The following is a 17,948-nucleotide window of genomic DNA, read 5'->3' as shown; positions in this document are numbered from 1 at the left end:
AAGCAACCTAGATGCCCATCAGCAGAAGAATGGAAAAGAAAGCTGTGGTACATATACACAATGAAATATTACTCAGCCATTAAAAAGAATACATTTGAATCAGTTCTAATGAAGTGTAAGAAACTGGAGCCTATTATACAGAGTGAAGTAAGCCAGAAAGATAAAGACAAATACAGTATACTAATGCATATATATGGAATTTTAAAAGATGGTAATGATAACCCTATATGCAAGACAGAAAAAGAGACACAGATGTATAGAACAGACTTTTGGACTCTGTGGGAGAAAGCGAGGGTGGGATGATTTGAGAGAATAGCATTGAAACATGTATATTATTAAGTGTGAAACAGATCGCCAGCCCAAGTTGGATGCATGAGACAAGTGTCAGGGCTTTTGCACTAGGAACACCCAGAGGGAAGGGATGGGGAGGGAGGTGGGAGGGTGGATCAAGGTGGGGAACACATGTAAATCCATGGCTGATTCATGTCAATGTATGGCAAAAACAGGTAATTACTACCCTACAAATAATAAAAATAAATGAAAAAAAAAAAACCAAAATAAAGCAATACTTTGTTCTTTTTTTTTCTAGTCTCTGAAAGATTTTAACTAATCTTCCACTTCTAAGGCTGCTGTTTTTGTAGATATCCACCTCTTTAATTAATTTTAACCAAGTTTTAACTATGTCTGAACATTTAAAATATACTAATATAATTTATAGAAGATTATTTATGCCCATTAAAGGGTGTAATTCAATTATTTTTAATATATTTACACAGTAAGTATCATATAGTCTAATTTTAGCACATTCCATCACTCCAAAAATAACCTTGTAACTATTAGTAACCATTCCCCTTTCTCTCTTCAACCTCTTCTTCAGCTCCAAGCAACCACTGATCTATATTCTGTATCTCTATAGGTTTGCTTATCATAGGCATTTCAGAAGAATGGACTCATCCAATATGTGGCCTTTTGTCTCTGGTTTCTTTTACTTTGCATAACACTTCCAAGGTTCATCAATGTTGTGGCGTGAATCTGTACTTCATCACTTTTTCTGGATGAATAGTATTCCATTGTGTGAATATATCACATTTTGTTTATCCATTCATTAATTCATGGACACTTGTTTTATTTTTCCACTCTTTATTTTGAATAATATTTGTTATGTTAATAATATGTTTATTAGCTTATTTTGAATAATAATGCTATGAACATTTATGAGCAAGCTTTTGTTTTAAAGTCTGTTTTTTATTCTCTTGACTATACACTTAGTAGTAGAATTGCTCCCTCATATGGTAATGCTGTGTTTAAATTTTAACAACTTAGAGGGGTGGGACATGGGAAGGAGGTTCAAGGGGAAGGGGACACATGTACAGCTATGGCTGATTCATGTTGATGTATGGCAGAAACCAGCACAATACTGTAAAGGAATTATCCTTCAATTAAAAGTAATACATTTATATAAACATGAGATAAAATAACTAAATGTGAGGGGAAAAAGAAACTGCCAAACTCTATTCCAAAGTAGCTGCACTACTTTATATTCTCCCCGCAATGGATGAGGGTTTTATTCTCTTCACATTCTCACCAGCAATTGTTGGTCTTTTTGACTCTAACAATCTGTCTTTCTGATTCTAACTATCTTAGTGGTTGTGGAGTGGTTTGCTTTCAAGTGTTTTACATATTAAAATATTTAAATAGCATGTATCAAGTGAAAAATGCAAACTATTTTAAGTTGAAATGATTCAGAGTACATTATTACTTTAGTCTCTGGGCACTGAAACTTGTACAGTGCTATAAGCAAACAAGGGGAAAAACCTACATAAATAAAGTACAGTAAATGTGTATTTTTAAACCCCTGCCTCATTTTCTGTCTGAAGTGACATCACCCAACATTTTGTATTTTAAGGAGTCATGGTTCTCTTTTTTTATGAGTTATTTGAACATGTTTTTCACTGCTGTCTGAAGATTTTGTAATTGAGTAGCAGTGAATATATACAATATGCACAATGTTTTAACTGCAAACTGTGAGCAGTTGATTATGTAAAAACTGCTTAATAAAACTTGTTTTTCAAATACAAAAAAAAGAAAAAAAAGACATGTCCTAATGTCTAATGATGTTGAACATGTCTTCAAGTCTTGCTGGCCATTTGTATATCTCTTTGGAGAAATGTCTATATGAGTTATTTTGCTCAAGTTTAAATTTAATTATTTATTTTACAGGAAGTGTAAGTGTTCTTTACATATTCTCCTATATACTGATAAGTATATAACCAAGAGAGTTGAAAATAGGCGTTAAAAAACCATCTATTTGTGTCATCTTTGATTTCTTTCATCAGTGTTTTATAGTTTTCTATATATAGGTCTTTTGTTTCTTTAGGTAGATTTATTCCTAAGTATTTTATTCTTTTTGTTGCAATGGTGAATGGAATTGTTTCCTTAATTTCTCTGTTTTCTCATTGTTAGTGTATAGGAATGCAAGATGACACAAATAGATGGAGAAATGTATCATGTTCATGGATCAGAAGAATCAATATAGTGAAAATGAGTATACTACCCAAAGCAATCTACAGATTCAATGCAATTCCTATCAAGCTACCAATGGTATTTTTCAGAGAACTAGAACAAATAATTTCACAATTTGTATAGAAATACAAAACACCTCGATCAGCCAAAACAATCTTGAGAAAGAAGAATGGAACTGGACGAATCAACCTGCCTGACTTCAGGCTATACTACAAAGCTACAGTCATCAAGACAGTATGGTACTGGCACAAAGACAGAAATATAGATCAATGAACAGAATAGAAAGCCCAGAGATAAATCCATACACCTTATCTTTGACAAAGGACGCAAGAATAAAGAATGTACAGTGGAGCAAATATCATCTCTTTAGCAAGTACTGCTGGGAAAACTGGTCAATCACTTGTAAAAGAATGAAACTAGAACACTTTCCAACACCATACACAAAAATAAACTCAAAATGGATTAGAGATCTAAACATAAGACCAGAAACTATAAAACTCCTAGAGGAAAATATAGGCAAAACACTCTCTGACATAAATCACAGCAGGATCCTGTATGATCCACCTCCCATAATAATGCAAATAAAATAAAAAATTAACAAATGGGACCTAATTAAACTTAAAAGCTTTTGCATAATGAAGGAAACTATAAGCAAGGTGAAAAGACAGCCTTCAGAATGGGAGAAATAATAGCAAACAAAGCAACTGACAAAGAATTAATCTCAAAAAAAAAAAAAAAATAAGCTGCTCCTGCAGCTCAATTCCAGAAAAATAAATGACCCAATCAAAAAATGGGCCAAAGAACTGAACAGACATTTCTCCAAAGAAGACATACAGATGGCTAGCAAACACACGAAAAGATGCTCAACATCACTCATTATCAGAGAAATGCAAATCAAAACCACAATGAGGTACCATCTCACACCAGTCAGAATGGCTGCCATCAAAAAGTCTACAAACAATAAATGCTGGGAGAGGGTGTGGAGAAAAGGGAACCCTCTTACACTGTTGGTGGGAATGCAAACTAGTACAGCCACTGTGGAGAACAGTGTGGAAATTCATTAAAAAAGTGGAGATAGAACTGCCATTTGACCCAGAAATCCCACTGCTGTGCATATGCACTGAGGAAACCAGAATTGAATGAGACACGTGTACTCCAATGCTCATTGCAGCACTGTTTACAATAGCTAGGACATGGAAGCATCCTAGATGTCCATCTGTAGACAAATGGGTAAGAAAGCTGTGGCACAAATACACAATGTAATATTACTCAGCTATTAAAAAGAATGCATTTGAATCAGTTCTAATGAGGTGGATGAAACTGGAGCCTAATATACAGAGCAGATACAGAGCGAAGTCAGTCAGAAAGAAAAACACCAATATAGTATATTAACACATATATATGGAATTTAGAAAGATGGTAACGATGACCCTATATGCAAGACAGCAAAAGAGACACAGATGTAAAGAACCAGACTTTTGGACTCTGTGGGAGAAGGCGAGGGTGGGATGATTTGAGAGAATAGCATTGAAACATGTATATTACCATATGTGAAATAGATCACCAGTCCAAGTTCGATGCATGAGACAGGGTGCTCAGGGCCAATGCACTGGGATGACCCTGAGCGATGAGATGGGGAGGGAGGTTGGAGGGGGTCAGGATGGGGAACTACATGTACACCCATGTTTGATTCATGTGAATATATGGCAAAAATGACTACAATATTGTAAAGTAATTAGCCTCCAGTTAAAATAAATTAATTTACAAAAAAAAAAGAAAACAGGAGTGGGTTGCCATTTCAACCCAGAGATCGAACCTGGGTCTCCTGCATTGCAGGCAGATTCTTTACCATCTGATCCTTTTGGGGAGCCCAGATATTCGGTTAGAAGTAAGCTCGGAATTAGCCCCTTCAGTTCAGTTCAGTTCAGTCGCTCAGTTGTGTCTGACTCTTTGCGACCCCATGAATTGCAGCCACACCAGGCCTCCCTGTCCATCACCAACTCCCAGAGTTTACTCAAACTCATGTCCATTGAGTCGGTGATGCCATCCAGCCATCTCATCTTCTGTTGTCCCCTTCTCCTCCTGCCCCCAATCCCTCCCAGCATCAGGGTCTTTTCCAATGAGTCAACTCTTCCCATGAGGTGGCCAAAGTACTGGAGTTTCAGCTTTAGCATCAGTCCTTCCAACGAACACCAGGACTGATCTCCTTTAGGATGGACTGGTTGGATCTCCTTGCAGTCCAAGGGACTCTCAAGAGTCTTCTCCAACACCACAGTTCAAAAACATCAATTTTTTGGCGCTCAGCTTTCTTCACAGTCCAACTCTCACATCCATACATGACCACTGGAAAAACCATAGCCTTGACTAGATGGACCTTTGTTGGCAAAATAATGTCTCTGCTTTTTAATATGCTATCTAGGTTGGTCATAATTTTTCTTCCAATTAGCCCCTTAGGGAAGATTAAAAACAGAACAAGCATTGAAGTTAATAATAAGGATGAGTTTAGAGGTTTGAATAAGATTAAAGTTTGCAGAAGGCAGGATCATGGTTAGAGGTAATTTAGAAACAAAAGTTAGTGTTAGAATTAACTATAAAGTTTAGAGCAGGACAGGATTACACATAGAAATTTTTAAAGATAAAATTAAGAAAAGAAATAATATTATAGGTAATGTGTGAGGATATGGATAGAGTCAGGATTAATTTGAAAGTCAAAGGTAGGGTTAGATATAGTGTAAGAAATAAATTTCTTCACTAAATTTCCTTCCCTCTGCTACATGGTAGCAAGTATTTTTGCCCAGAGTAACCGTGATGAGAAGAGATTTCCTGGCAACCCTCATTGGACATGGAGTGTGAATGCAAAATGAATGTTTGTTTTGTTAAACCATTGAGGCTTTGGGATTGTTTTTTACTGCCAGCTTAGCTTGAGGTGTTGAGATGGATTCATAAATCTAAGAATTCTAGTAAGCTGTTGATTGAGAACACCTTTAATAAGGAAAGAAATCATATATAAAAACATATATTTCCTTTCACCTCCATTTCCCTTGATTTTTGCTTAAGTGACAGCCAGCCAGGTTCTCTTGACTTATTTATATAGGTGTTGAACTAGGTGGTGAATCTTTTCTACTCAATAAATATACTATTTGGTATAGATGCTATGCTATCTTGACAAGATTCCACCTTCAGGGCTGAAGGGTTTATTTCCCAGGTGATGGGAAATTGTAGACTTGACAACTTTCAGGCATAAGCTGTCTTTGGGAATTGCCTCTGATGAAGAAAGTGACTTGGTATAGGTTGTATATCTCTCTTGGGGACAGTGGCAGTATAAAGGATTGGTCCCCTGCTTCAACTTGGAACAACTATGAAGCTCCCCATGGGAGTCAGCTAAGTGTGATATTGCTTTTGTTTTTTACAGCTTTCAATTGTCTTTCCCTCAGTGTTATAGTCTTTACCTACGTGCAGAATTAGTGAGGAAGGGTGATACTTCTTGGTTGAGTTTGTCTTTGTGAACTTATTTTACAAAATTCAATTTAACCTTCAAAGAAAATGAGGTGAAGTTGCATATTTTTCCTTCCAAAGGTGCATGGGGAATAAGTCCTTACTGTGACTACATCAGAGCCCAGTTTCTCCCTCTGCCCATTCCTCCTTTCTTCCATTCCCCCATGCAGATGGATCCCAAGATCCTTTCCTAATACACATCCTGTACACTTATTTACATCCAGAATTTATATCCTAGGGAACCCATTCTAACTCTTAGAACTATTTATAAGTGTGGTATAGGTCACGTAATTTTTGAGGACCACTATGCTCTTACCTACTCTTGTTGGCATTACCTATTTCTAATACATACAGCTTTTTGGGTGATATGTTAACATATGTCTAGGGGAATATGCAAGGAGAAACGGGCCCCAACCATGGAGATTGCATTGACCTAAGAGGGAACTGATTAACTGTGTGGGAACTGTGTTTCTGCAGTAAGCAGAAACTTACTGCTGATAGATGACAAGAAGTATGTTTTTCTCTTCAGACCACAAAGACCTTCCAGTGTTATGCGATAAGACACTCCAGTCTTCCTTCTGACCCTCCTTCCCTTTTACTGGTAATAATGACTTCAGTTCTGTGCCATCATAAACTTCAACCTCTCTCCATTGCTTCACTATTGGGCAAGAATAGTTCCTAGCTTCAGCAGTATAAGATATTTAAAGCCACGGGCAGCAGTGACCCCATTGGTTTCAAAGTGGCACTTCAGCCTTTATTTCTTGACCCATTCCTAGGAATCAACCTAGTAATGGTTGCAAAGGAATGAGGTACTCCTGCTTTCTTCTCAGGGAACTGAACTCATACCAGTAGCTCACACAGCATCAGAAAGGTATAAATGGTGGGAAAAAAGGCCAGTGGATTTTGTCACACATGGCTCCAGGTATGGAGGAACAGAGGTGCTTAGTATGGTGACCTTGATGATAACATAGTCATCCAAGGCCATTTGGGATAGAGGTCAGTTAAAGTGATCAAGTCACACTACATGACTGAACAGTGGGGAGTTGCAAGGCTTCTTTTGGCAACAGGAACAGATAATACAATGCCCACAAATATTGATGTTCAGTGTATACCTATTGAACATAGAGTGACTACTATCCACTGGAAATAAAACTATCAACATTACAGACATGGTCCTCTCTGCTCTTGGAGAGCTTCGAGTCTGATGGGGATAAGAGAGCAATCCTATAGCAAAGAGAGCATGTGAGCCACCCTAGGCCCCTACTCAAGTTAAGGAATGTAGGAATATTTCAGAGTCCAGTTATTCTGTTCATGAGGAATCAGTGATGTTGTTATTAATATTGCTTTTGTCATTTACACCTCTTGTCTTTCCTCTAGTGTCATAGTCTTTGAGTACACAGAAAAGGGTAATATTCTCTGGTTGTATTTGTCTTTGTGAATTTATTTAATCAGTTACAATTTAATTTTACAAGAAATGAAGTGGTGTATTTTTCCCTCAAAAGATGCAGGGGGGAAAAAGGCACGTGACATATTAGGCAACATTTAATAAATTTAATAAATTAATAGGAAATATCACAAAAACCTGGAATGGATAACATACAAGAATCAGGAATAAGACAACACTTCGCAACCACTCACAAAAAGTACCACTTGATGAAGGAAGATTTACAGGAAATAATATAAGGCAGTCCATTGCACGTGTCTTAAACAGATATACATATATAATAGTACATCAAAATGATCTGTTTGACAATAAATTCACCATGTTTACACTTATCACATGGACTTTAAAACATTTATAAAAGTTGTAGATTTAACATTGAACTGTAAGATTTATATCCAAATGAATATACTTATTTCATACCAAACTGCACAGAACTTATGAATAGCACACGATTTTAGAATAATTACTGTGTTGGGTACTATTAAGTGCTACTGCTTGATGACATAAGAATTATTAACAAATGTGCTATAAGCTATTATCATTCAACTTATTGCTAGTGCTTTTGAAAATCAGTGGTTTATATTTTCTTTGTAAAATATGTGCTATGAGCTTGCCCTGATAGTTCAGGAAAGAAATCAGATGTTTCCAATTTTCTCTATACTCACAATACTTCAGATCTGATCACATGGTCTTTTTAAAGACTGCCAAAGAATTTGCATTTAAGTCATTCTTATAACACCTACTCTGCCTTACATTAATACAAATCGATGGATTTATGCAACATACACAGCATACATGCAGGACACTATGTATGTGCAGAACTCATGCTCAATGTATACTATGTTTCTTCAGACATTTTCATTTCAGTAAGAATTAGGTCTCATTCAACTTCATATAATTGTTTTTAACATGCAGTTCGACAGAGCTAACAGGCAGGTAGACTTTACTTTCATGTTATAATTGGGCATGCTCAAGCAATTGACTGGCATTTGGCAGTGTTGCAAACCACTTAGGGACTGTATGAGTTTTCTCAAATACAGCATCTCTCCCACTGCCCTTGTGGCAGACTGTTCGATTTATCTATGCTGTGTGTTGAGGACACACACTGAGGCTTTTAGAAATTTGGATTCTGCCTTCACCAATTTCAAGATACTCTAAGGTGTGTAAGTAACTGTCAGACATAAGAAATAGCATCATGAAATCTTTGGAAATAGATCCACAATTGTGTGAAATGGACACACATGGAAATATAGTTACTGGAAACACTTGTATACTCTGCACACAGCATAGACTTAATGGTCTGACTTTAGTAATGTTTGAAAACCTTTCATGGTTAACAAACTAGTAAAATGGTACTGAATTCTTATAGAGCAACAGGCCCACGAATGAAACAGTGGCCAACACTGATTGTAACACAACACTATATTTAACAAAGGTTTAAACTTCTGGTACATAATTGCAGTACAATGAAGAGCTTGCCACTTTCACAAATTAGCTGCAGCCTTTCCCTGCACTAGAGAGTTTGGAAGGATCTGAAAATGAGATATTTTGTTTAAAATCCAAATGGAAACGCTGTATTTCTTTTTTTCCCAGAGTTCAGTAAAAGCTTCTTTAATTACTTTTTTTCACATTCTAAGGGCCCAGTTCTGTAGTCCTTAATCAAGTAAAACTTCCAAAGTCTTGGGCATCTGCTTCCAACGCAAGTTTTACTCAAAAATGGACTGCTAAATTAGGTCCTATAGATAGAGGTACCATAATTAATATACTATTTTAATAAGGCTCAAAAATGCTAATTTCATTTTGTGTGTAGCACATGAATTTCCAGGATCCTGAGATCAAAACCCAATTGATGTTGAATCCTGGATTGGGAAATAACTCTGGGATTTTGTTTCCCAGTTTAATCATGGAATTAGGTATTTACTAAGGACCAGAATGAAAACACTAATTCCAGTTTGCTTGTCATTATAATCAGAATTTGAACATAAGAAGTGAAAAGCTATTGTTGGTGTATATATCTCTTGTCATCCTTCCACTTCTGTAGTTCCGGTTAACTAGCTGCTATATTAAAATGCCACTATGTTTGGGGATAGACATTGCAGTAAAATATCAACACAACATTCTGACAATGTCAAAATTTCCCCTGTGTGTGACAAGAAGTAAGTTCTGCCTTTGACTCACTAATAGTTGTGATAGAGTTTCAGAAGGCAGAACCTATTTTACTGTATTTATGTGTGTAGATGAGCAGAGCAAGAATTTAAAGTGCATATTTACTGTTAACCCGGAAAAAAGAGTCCACCGAATTTGTTCAATTTTGATGTGGTTGAAAACCGCTGTCATGTGTATCATTCTGGTCTCCTGCAAATGCCACCTGAGAGGAACATCAATGTTTCCTTATATGCAAAAGAAAAAGAGAGAGAGGAGAGAGAAAAAGAAAAAGAGGGAGGGAAGGAAGCCTGGAAGGGGGGAAAATCAACATTTTTGCATCAATCAAAATAAGTTATTCTCAATCTGTTATAAACAGTAAATATAGAACCCTAAATCTCACTATTGTAAGCATGATTGTAAAGTACAGGATTGCAAAGCTAATATAAAACACACTTTTCATACAGCAATATTTACATTAGTTATGACCAACAGAATTAAAGAACAATTTCCTACATTTTTAGTTTACCATAGGAAAAGACTGTGCTGCCCTTTCTTACACACTACTAATCCTTTCACTAATCACATTGGAGGGATTAACTGGTAGCTCCAAATTCTCAACTTGCATCTCTATACCAGGCTCCTTGTCATCAGCTTTCTTAATTACTGGTTCATTAGTGTGCCGGTAAATGTTAACATTAAGCTCCCTCCCAGACAAAGCAGTGGCAGCAACTCTCGGGATTTGTCTGATTGGAGGTTTTTTATCTGCCTTATAATGGCAGCGCAAATAGTTGGAGAAAGCCCTTCGGTAAACTTTGTTGAAAAGAGTGTACACCAGAGGATTAATTCCTGAACAAACATAGCCAATCCAAACAAACACATTCAGAAGCTTTTCCATGAGCTTTTGATTACAAGCCTTCCCACAAAGAACTGACAAAATATTAGTAATAAAAAATGGGCACCACATGATCAGAAACACAAAGAAAACAATGCCAAGGACCTTCGAGGCTTTCCGTTCATTGTTGATAGCTTGCATGGTGCCCCTAGGCCGTCTTTCTTTCTTCTTCCTTCGGCGTGGGTTCAAATCTTGGTTCGGGTTTGCAGAGTTCTCTTCATCGGTGTTCGTCTTGCAGCATTTCAAGAAATTTAGGTTTATTCCAGGCGGTTCCTCAGTGTGGCCGTGCAGTAACATCAGAGCTTGTCGGCGAAGGACGTGAATCGTCAGACAGTAGGTAATCACCATGATTGTCAGCGGTATGAAGAAAGCTACAAAGGACCCAATAAGAACGAAATTCGGGTCATTCAGCACGCAGGTGGTGTTGTTGACGAACACCTTGTCTTCATCCCTCAGTCCAATCACTGGGATAGGAACTGACACACCTACAGAAACAAAAAAAGAAGGTGGGACGTTGTTATAGCGTATGGAAGCATTGAACAGATCTGTATAGTGGGATACATTCAATTGCATATCACTGGAGAAAATTTGATCTGATATTTGTTGAAAGCTATTCACAGTATAAAGTGATAGTCACATGAAAGAGTAACAGTATAATATCAGAAAATGACAGCTTTTTTCAAGTTAGGAATGACTTCTCACCAATTTTCTGTGAAAGACTTGGAATTACCATTACTGAGATAATTATAAGTATGGTTGTACATAACAGTGAATTGTGTCTTTTTTGTTTTAGCTCCAATTCCTAGAAATGTTCCAGATCATAGAAGGCATTCACTAAATATTTGTTGAATGAATAAATTTATGTCTGTATTCAATGACATCAATAAATTCAATTGTTCATTTTTAGCATTCCAAATGCAATAAAAATGATGTGTATACCACCTAGGAATAATAGCATGTCGTCGTTGACAAGGCTGAGTTTGAGATGAGTTTTTAGCTAAGGACATCCCTTCCTGAGGAAAGTGGTCAAAAAGAGGAACTTCTGGGTGTGAGTCCTTTGGAGACAGAGCCTGGGAGCTCTGGAGTTTTTTGGAGATGAAGAAGATAGTGGGCCCCCTAACAGGAATTAGATCTGACCACAATGCAGACATAGTCTCTATGCAGAAACTGAAGGAATTGTCTTTTTAATAAGAATTTTCCTGAGACTCTGGGAGAGATATAGTCCTCCCATTTACGTGTGGAGTTTTGAACTCATTTGTTTTTTAAGAATACTGAGAGGTGTTCATCTAGGTAAGCATTTCCGCTAATAAAGAAGCTCACAGGCAGAAAATATCAATAAGAAGATGGGAGCAGAATCTTGTGCCTGAGCATAAGTGATGTACCTAGAAAGTTTTGGAAATCATTATGGTAAATCATTATGGTAGATCTTGAAGAGGTCTATCATCAACAAGCAGGGATAACTTGCAAAAGTGAAATTCAAATTTTACTGTTAATTTATTTTTTCTTGTGTCCACAAGAACTTGAAGCCTGGGACAATTCAGGTTGCACTTCTAGGGTTCTATCAGAGATCATTATGAGGATTCCTGGGCTGGTGGCTATTTGTACTATGAACTGTGAGAGAGGATAGAAGCACACTCTCAAAGATCATTGCTGGCTTTAGGGAACACACAGGGAAACATGACAAATCTGAAAATCCCTATAGATTGCCTTAACATGCTTTGTCAGGTACAGAATGTTTGATGATAAAGAGGGGAAAATATTTTTCTTTGCTAAGAGCTTGCTGATGATGTTGACTGGTATTTAATTTCTGGGAAGATATGAGGAAGAGTATTTGAAAAGTTATCTTTAAGCCTTCTAATTCAGACCCTGAATTTCTTACATGACTGGGTTTTTTTCTAGAGAAAGAGGCCAAGTGATGGTGTGGGAAGCATCAATAGATGTGATAAGATTTCTTAGAGTATTGGTACATACTTGCAATTCTAAACCTAGGCATACCATTTAAGAAGGCAAGAATGGCTGTGAAAACTAGGAGACACTGCAAACAGAAAGTGTCCTCAGGTAATACAGTATAGGAACTGATGAAGCAACCTTTGAGCTCTAGATGGGAAGAGTGGCAAGTATCAGAAGGTAATAGTCACCAAATTTGATGAACCACACAGGTTACATTCTTAAGAGTTATAAAATGATAGGTAAGAATGCTGCCATCTTTTATTGTTAGAATCTTTATTCCAAAAGCCATAAATATGAGGGAATATGTAGAAAGAGCATAGATCAAGCTTGCCTGAAAGAAGCCAGTACTGGCTTATCCTTCATGAAATGTTTTAGTGAGGGTAAGGTTATAGGAAGTTTTCTGGAGTTAAGGAAGCTAATATGAGATTAAGAAAAGAGGGACAAATTTCTTAAAAGCAAATCATTTACAACAGAAAAAATTGGAGAACCTAATATTAAGAGAGTCTTAAAATACCAATCAAGCAATGTTAATATGTGGACCTTCTTGGAATTGTGATACAAGCAAACACATTTTTAAAAATATTCATGACACAGGTGGAAATGTGTTATTTTGAACAATAACTGGTCTTTGATGATAGTAAATAGTTATCGTTCATTAGTTTTTAAATGTGATGTTGATATTGTGGCTATGTGGGGAAAAATTTATATTTTTAGATATATGTACACTGAAGTGTTTATGTATAAAATATTATGATTCTGAGGTTTGTTTTGAAATAATATGGGATGGAGAAGTGGACGGAAGTACAGATGATGCAAGACAGTCCATAAATTGATAAATCTTGGAGCTGGATAATGAATACATGGTTCTTATAATGTAATTTTCTCTAATTTTATAATCTTTTAAAGTCTTTCTACCAAAAGCTTAATATATTAAAAATGGAAGCAATTAAAATAAAATAGAAGTTCTTTCTGAAACATAGAAAGAAATGGCTGTTAGACCTCAGATGATAAAAGTCCGTAAGATTTACTATCATTGCTAACTTTGGAACTGATTATTTCTAGAGCAAAAGTCTTGGGGTCCTGAGTGAAAACACTTACCATTTTGGTATAAATGTAGAGAAGAAGACCATTTTCTGACAAAATGTTGGTAGAAAACTGTGTTATACTTTTTCATGATCCTATAGCAAGACCAGAGGAGGGGTAAAGTGGAATGGCTCCCCTTCCAAACTGTTCCCCTCCCCTGCCATCCAACAATGTGGGAACCAGACTCTGAGGCTAGAAAGTTAATCTGGGGAGTTTGCATTCATTCTGAAAGAATTCTGACAAGGTTAGACATATCTACACTCAGGATACAAGTGGAGAGTCATTTCCCCAAGGAAATGCTGCACAACATTTTAGGTATTCCTAGATATCTGAAATTTCTAGGGAAGGCCTCACACACTGACCATAATATCAGTGGAAGTCAGCAATACTCAGAGCCCAGCTGTGAATTGGTATTAGCTTGTTTCTATTAAAAGATTTATTCACTTTCCTAAGGGAATCTTGGGCCTAAAAGTAGGCCTTGTCTAGAGACAAAAGAGGATAGCAGAGTGATTCCAGATAAGCTAATGATGTTATTGGGTGTATGAGGTCAATTTTATCCCTGTCATCTATTTGCATAATCTTTTGTACATTGAACAAAGAGTGATTCTAAAGCTGCCTTTTATTGAGTCTATCTTATGTGCCAGGCATTAAGCCATGTGTATTACTGACATTAAAGATATAAAATATATTATCTCAATTTCATTAAAACTCCTATAATAGAGATATTATTTAGTGAAGTAGCTTAACCATTTTACCAAATCTATATTGTCATTTGTTTTGTTTTTGTTTTTATAGAAACTGTGAATGCAGTCAACAAAACAAGAAAGTCAGTTACTTTTGACAGTATCTGGAAATTATATAAATAATACTAATAGCAACTAAGTCAGCATTAATAATAATATCTATTATATATATTATCTTATTCAATACTTAAAAATAATAAAAGTATATGTCAGCAGGTCTCAAAGTGTGGTTCAAGGATCCAGAGGGGCCTCAGATTCTTTTAGAGAGTTTGCTAGATTTCCCTTTTCCAACTATTCAGCTTTAAAACTGCATATTCCTTATAAACTTCATACCAAATAGGTACAACAGGTTGAAAACAGATACATCTATGAGAATCCAACTATCTTTCCATAAAACTAAATATTGAAGATATTTTAAAACTGTTAAACAGTGCCTGTCTTCTCTCAATTATTTTTGGAAAAATAGTTAATTTTTATTAAAAAAATGTTATGTTAACATTAAATGGATCCATTGCTGTAATTTAAAATGATTCATAGATATTTTAAACATTTCTCAGTTTTAATTTCTAATATAGTAAATATCAATAGCTATAATCCACATAAACAAAAGCTCTTTGAGGTCTTCTTTTTTTTTGAAAAGTATAAATAGGCCCTGACACCAAAGAGTTTGAGAACTGCTATTCTATATTAGTGGATGAAGTTATTTAAACCCTGGAGAGCTAAATTCAGCCAGTGTATAAAGTGTTTCTCAGTATTTTAAATTAGTCAATTAGTAGAAATTCAAGTGATATCAAGTAAACACAAACTATCAATAATAGCAACTAAATATTTTACATGCATTATCTCACTCATTGTCATAAAAATTATGAAAGGTATATACTATGTGGTGAAGTTAACTTCAGAAAACTAGCTTAGCAAGTATAATGGAGCAGTCTTTGATATTTTTAAATCTTTGACTTGACCAAGGAGAAAAAATGAAAATGAACTACCATAGATAATATCAGTAATAAATAACAACAATTGTAATAATAATTACTGTTTACTGAGTTCTTTTTATTTGTCACACACTGAATTAAATGTTTTACAATTATTATATGCTTTCATATATTATTTAATTCAGACAAGAAACATAAAAAGAAGGAATTATTAACTAGAATCACTTAATATTTCTGAAATTAACTTTGAAAAATGTATATCATCTCTAGAATTTTAGAAACAACAAAAATAAGTTATAATTTGTGTTCTGCTGAAAATATCAGATACTACTTCAACCAATAAACACATATTTTGCATGCATTGTCTCATTTGTGTCTCAAAAAAAACCTGTAAAATTGATTATTATTCATTATGGTTACTAAGGGAGAAAAAAATTCTTTCAATAAACATATGGAGTCTTAGCATTTTAAGAACATTGAATTCAATAAAAGTTATAGTTCAAGTTTTTATTGAAAATATGTGTTACTATGACTACTAGTTATCATTTATTGAGTGCTTACTGATTTTGGTACTTTAGCTACAGTACATATTTTACATGCATTATCTTATTCTGGCCTCATAAAAGACATAAAATAACTTGGTGTGGTTATTTTACATCAGATAAGGCAAGTAAATTTAGAGAATGTATAATGATGTTTACATTATTTCTTAAAGCCTTGAATTCAAGCAACACAGATCAATTCTCTTCAAGCAATCAGATAATAATACCCTATGCCCATGGTTCTTAGATGTCCATTTCTTTCAGATTTTAACATCTTCAATAGTGCTATGTATCTTACAATTGATACTATCTTACAATTAGTGTTGGCCAGACAACAGTTATTACATAGTCATCATTGTCTGTGCATGTGTGAGCCTGGTCTGAAAAACTCCTTTTGACATCTTTTGGTAAGATCATTCAGCAAAATTTACAAAATGAGTATCAGGAGCATGGTAATAGTCCACTGTGAACAAAATATTACATCATAATACACACAAGCTGGTTTTAGAAAAGGCAGAGGAACCAGAGACCAAATTGCCAACATCCGCTGGATCATCGAAAAAGCAAGGGAGTTCCAGAAAAACATCTATTTCTGCTTTATTGACTATGCCAAAGCCTTTGACTGTGTGGATCACAACAAACTGTGGAAAATCCTGAAAGAGATGGGCATACCAGACCACCTGACCTGCCTCTTGAGAAACCTGTATGCAGGTCAGGAAGCAACAGTTAGAACTGGACATGGAACAGACTGGTTCCAAGTAGGAAAAGGAGTAGGTCAAGGCTGTATATTGTCACCCTGCTTATTTAACTCATATGCAGAGTACATCATGAGAAATGCTGGGCTGGAAGAAGCACAAGCTGGAATTAAGATTGCCGGGAGAAATATCAATAACCTCAGATATGCAGATGACACCACCCTTATGGCAGAAAGTGAAGAAGAACTAAAGAGTCTCTTGATGAAAGTGAAAGAGGAGAGTGAAAAAGTTGGCTTAAAGCTCAACATTCAGAAAGCTAAGATCATGGCATCCAGTCCCATCACTTCATGGCAGATAGATGGGGAAACAGTGAAAATAGTGGCTGACTTTATTTTTCTGGGCTCCAAAATCACTGTAGATGGTGATTGCAGCAGTGAAATTTAAAGACACTTACTCCTTGGAAGGAAAGTTATGACCAACCTAGACAGCATATTGAAAAGCAGAGACATTACTTTGTCAACAAAGGTCCATCTAGTCAAGGCTGTGGTTCTTTTCCAGTGGTCATGTATGGATGTGAGATTTAGACTTCATGTATGGATGTGAGAGTTAGACTATAAAGAAGGCTGAGTGCCAAAGAATTGATGCTTTTGAACTGTGGTGTTGGAGAAGACTCTTCAGAGTCCCTTGGACTGCAAGGAGATCCAACCAGTCCATCCTAAAGGAGATCAGTACTGGGTGTTCATTGGAAGGACTGATGCTGAAGCTGAAACTCCAATACTTTGGCCACCTGATGCGAAGAGCTGACTCATTGGAAAAGACCCTGATGCTGGGAAAGATTGAGGGCAGGAGGAGAAGGGGATGACGGAGGATGAGATAGCTGGATGGCATCATCGACTCAATGGACATGGGTTTGGGTGAACTCCGGGAGTTGGTGATGGACAGGGAGGCCTGGTGTGCTGTGGTTCATGGGGTCGCAAAGAGTTGGACACGACTGAACGACTGAACTGAACTGAACTGAACACACAAAGAGGGAATGTTCTGAAGAAGGTATCCTCAACAGCATCAAATGCCACAGAAGAATCTAGAATTTGAAATATTTCCTCTGTCTTTGAATATAAGGAGATTTCTGGTAATTATAAAGAGAACAGTTACAGTCGAATAGTGAAGACAGGAAACAGATTGCCAAGAGATGAATAGTAAATGATAGTAAGATAAAAGAAAGAAAGATTATAAAATACATTTCCTGGAACAGACTGGCCATCATCAAAATGAAAACATAGGTTACAGGGATTTGTTACTAAACTTCAGGGCTATCTCCTAGGTATCTATCTTCATGAGTTTTTCATGGAAATGAAGTTTTTCAAGGAGGATCATACAATGTCAAGCTGGCAGGAGTGGTCCCTTGCCTCTTGGAGTAATAAGTGAATCCCTTGAACATGGGAATTGACAGCAGAATATGAAAAAAAAAACTATTTTCAAAGAAGAACACAGAAGACAAAAT

General features: G+C 36.0%; 1 protein-coding gene across 1 annotated transcript in view; it reads right to left on the bottom strand.

The window, feature by feature from the left end:
• Nucleotides 1-7,554: 7,554 nt before the first annotated feature.
• The window catches only part of HTR2C (5-hydroxytryptamine receptor 2C), a 326,514-nt gene continuing 316,120 nt past the window's right edge, over nucleotides 7,555-17,948 (bottom strand). The window contains exon 6 of the mRNA XM_020879809.2: nucleotides 7,555-10,984. Within this exon, the coding sequence (XP_020735468.1) occupies nucleotides 10,161-10,984 (824 nt within the window). The 3' untranslated portion in view covers nucleotides 7,555-10,160. The remainder of the gene's footprint in view (nucleotides 10,985-17,948) is intronic.

The sequence above is a fragment of the Odocoileus virginianus genome, unplaced genomic scaffold (genome assembly GCF_023699985.2).
Source record: "Odocoileus virginianus isolate 20LAN1187 ecotype Illinois unplaced genomic scaffold, Ovbor_1.2 Unplaced_Scaffold_1, whole genome shotgun sequence".
NCBI lineage: Eukaryota > Metazoa > Chordata > Mammalia > Artiodactyla > Cervidae > Odocoileus > Odocoileus virginianus.
The sequence above is the reverse complement of the archived record's forward strand: the minus strand, read 5'-3'. Positions and strand labels throughout refer to the sequence as shown.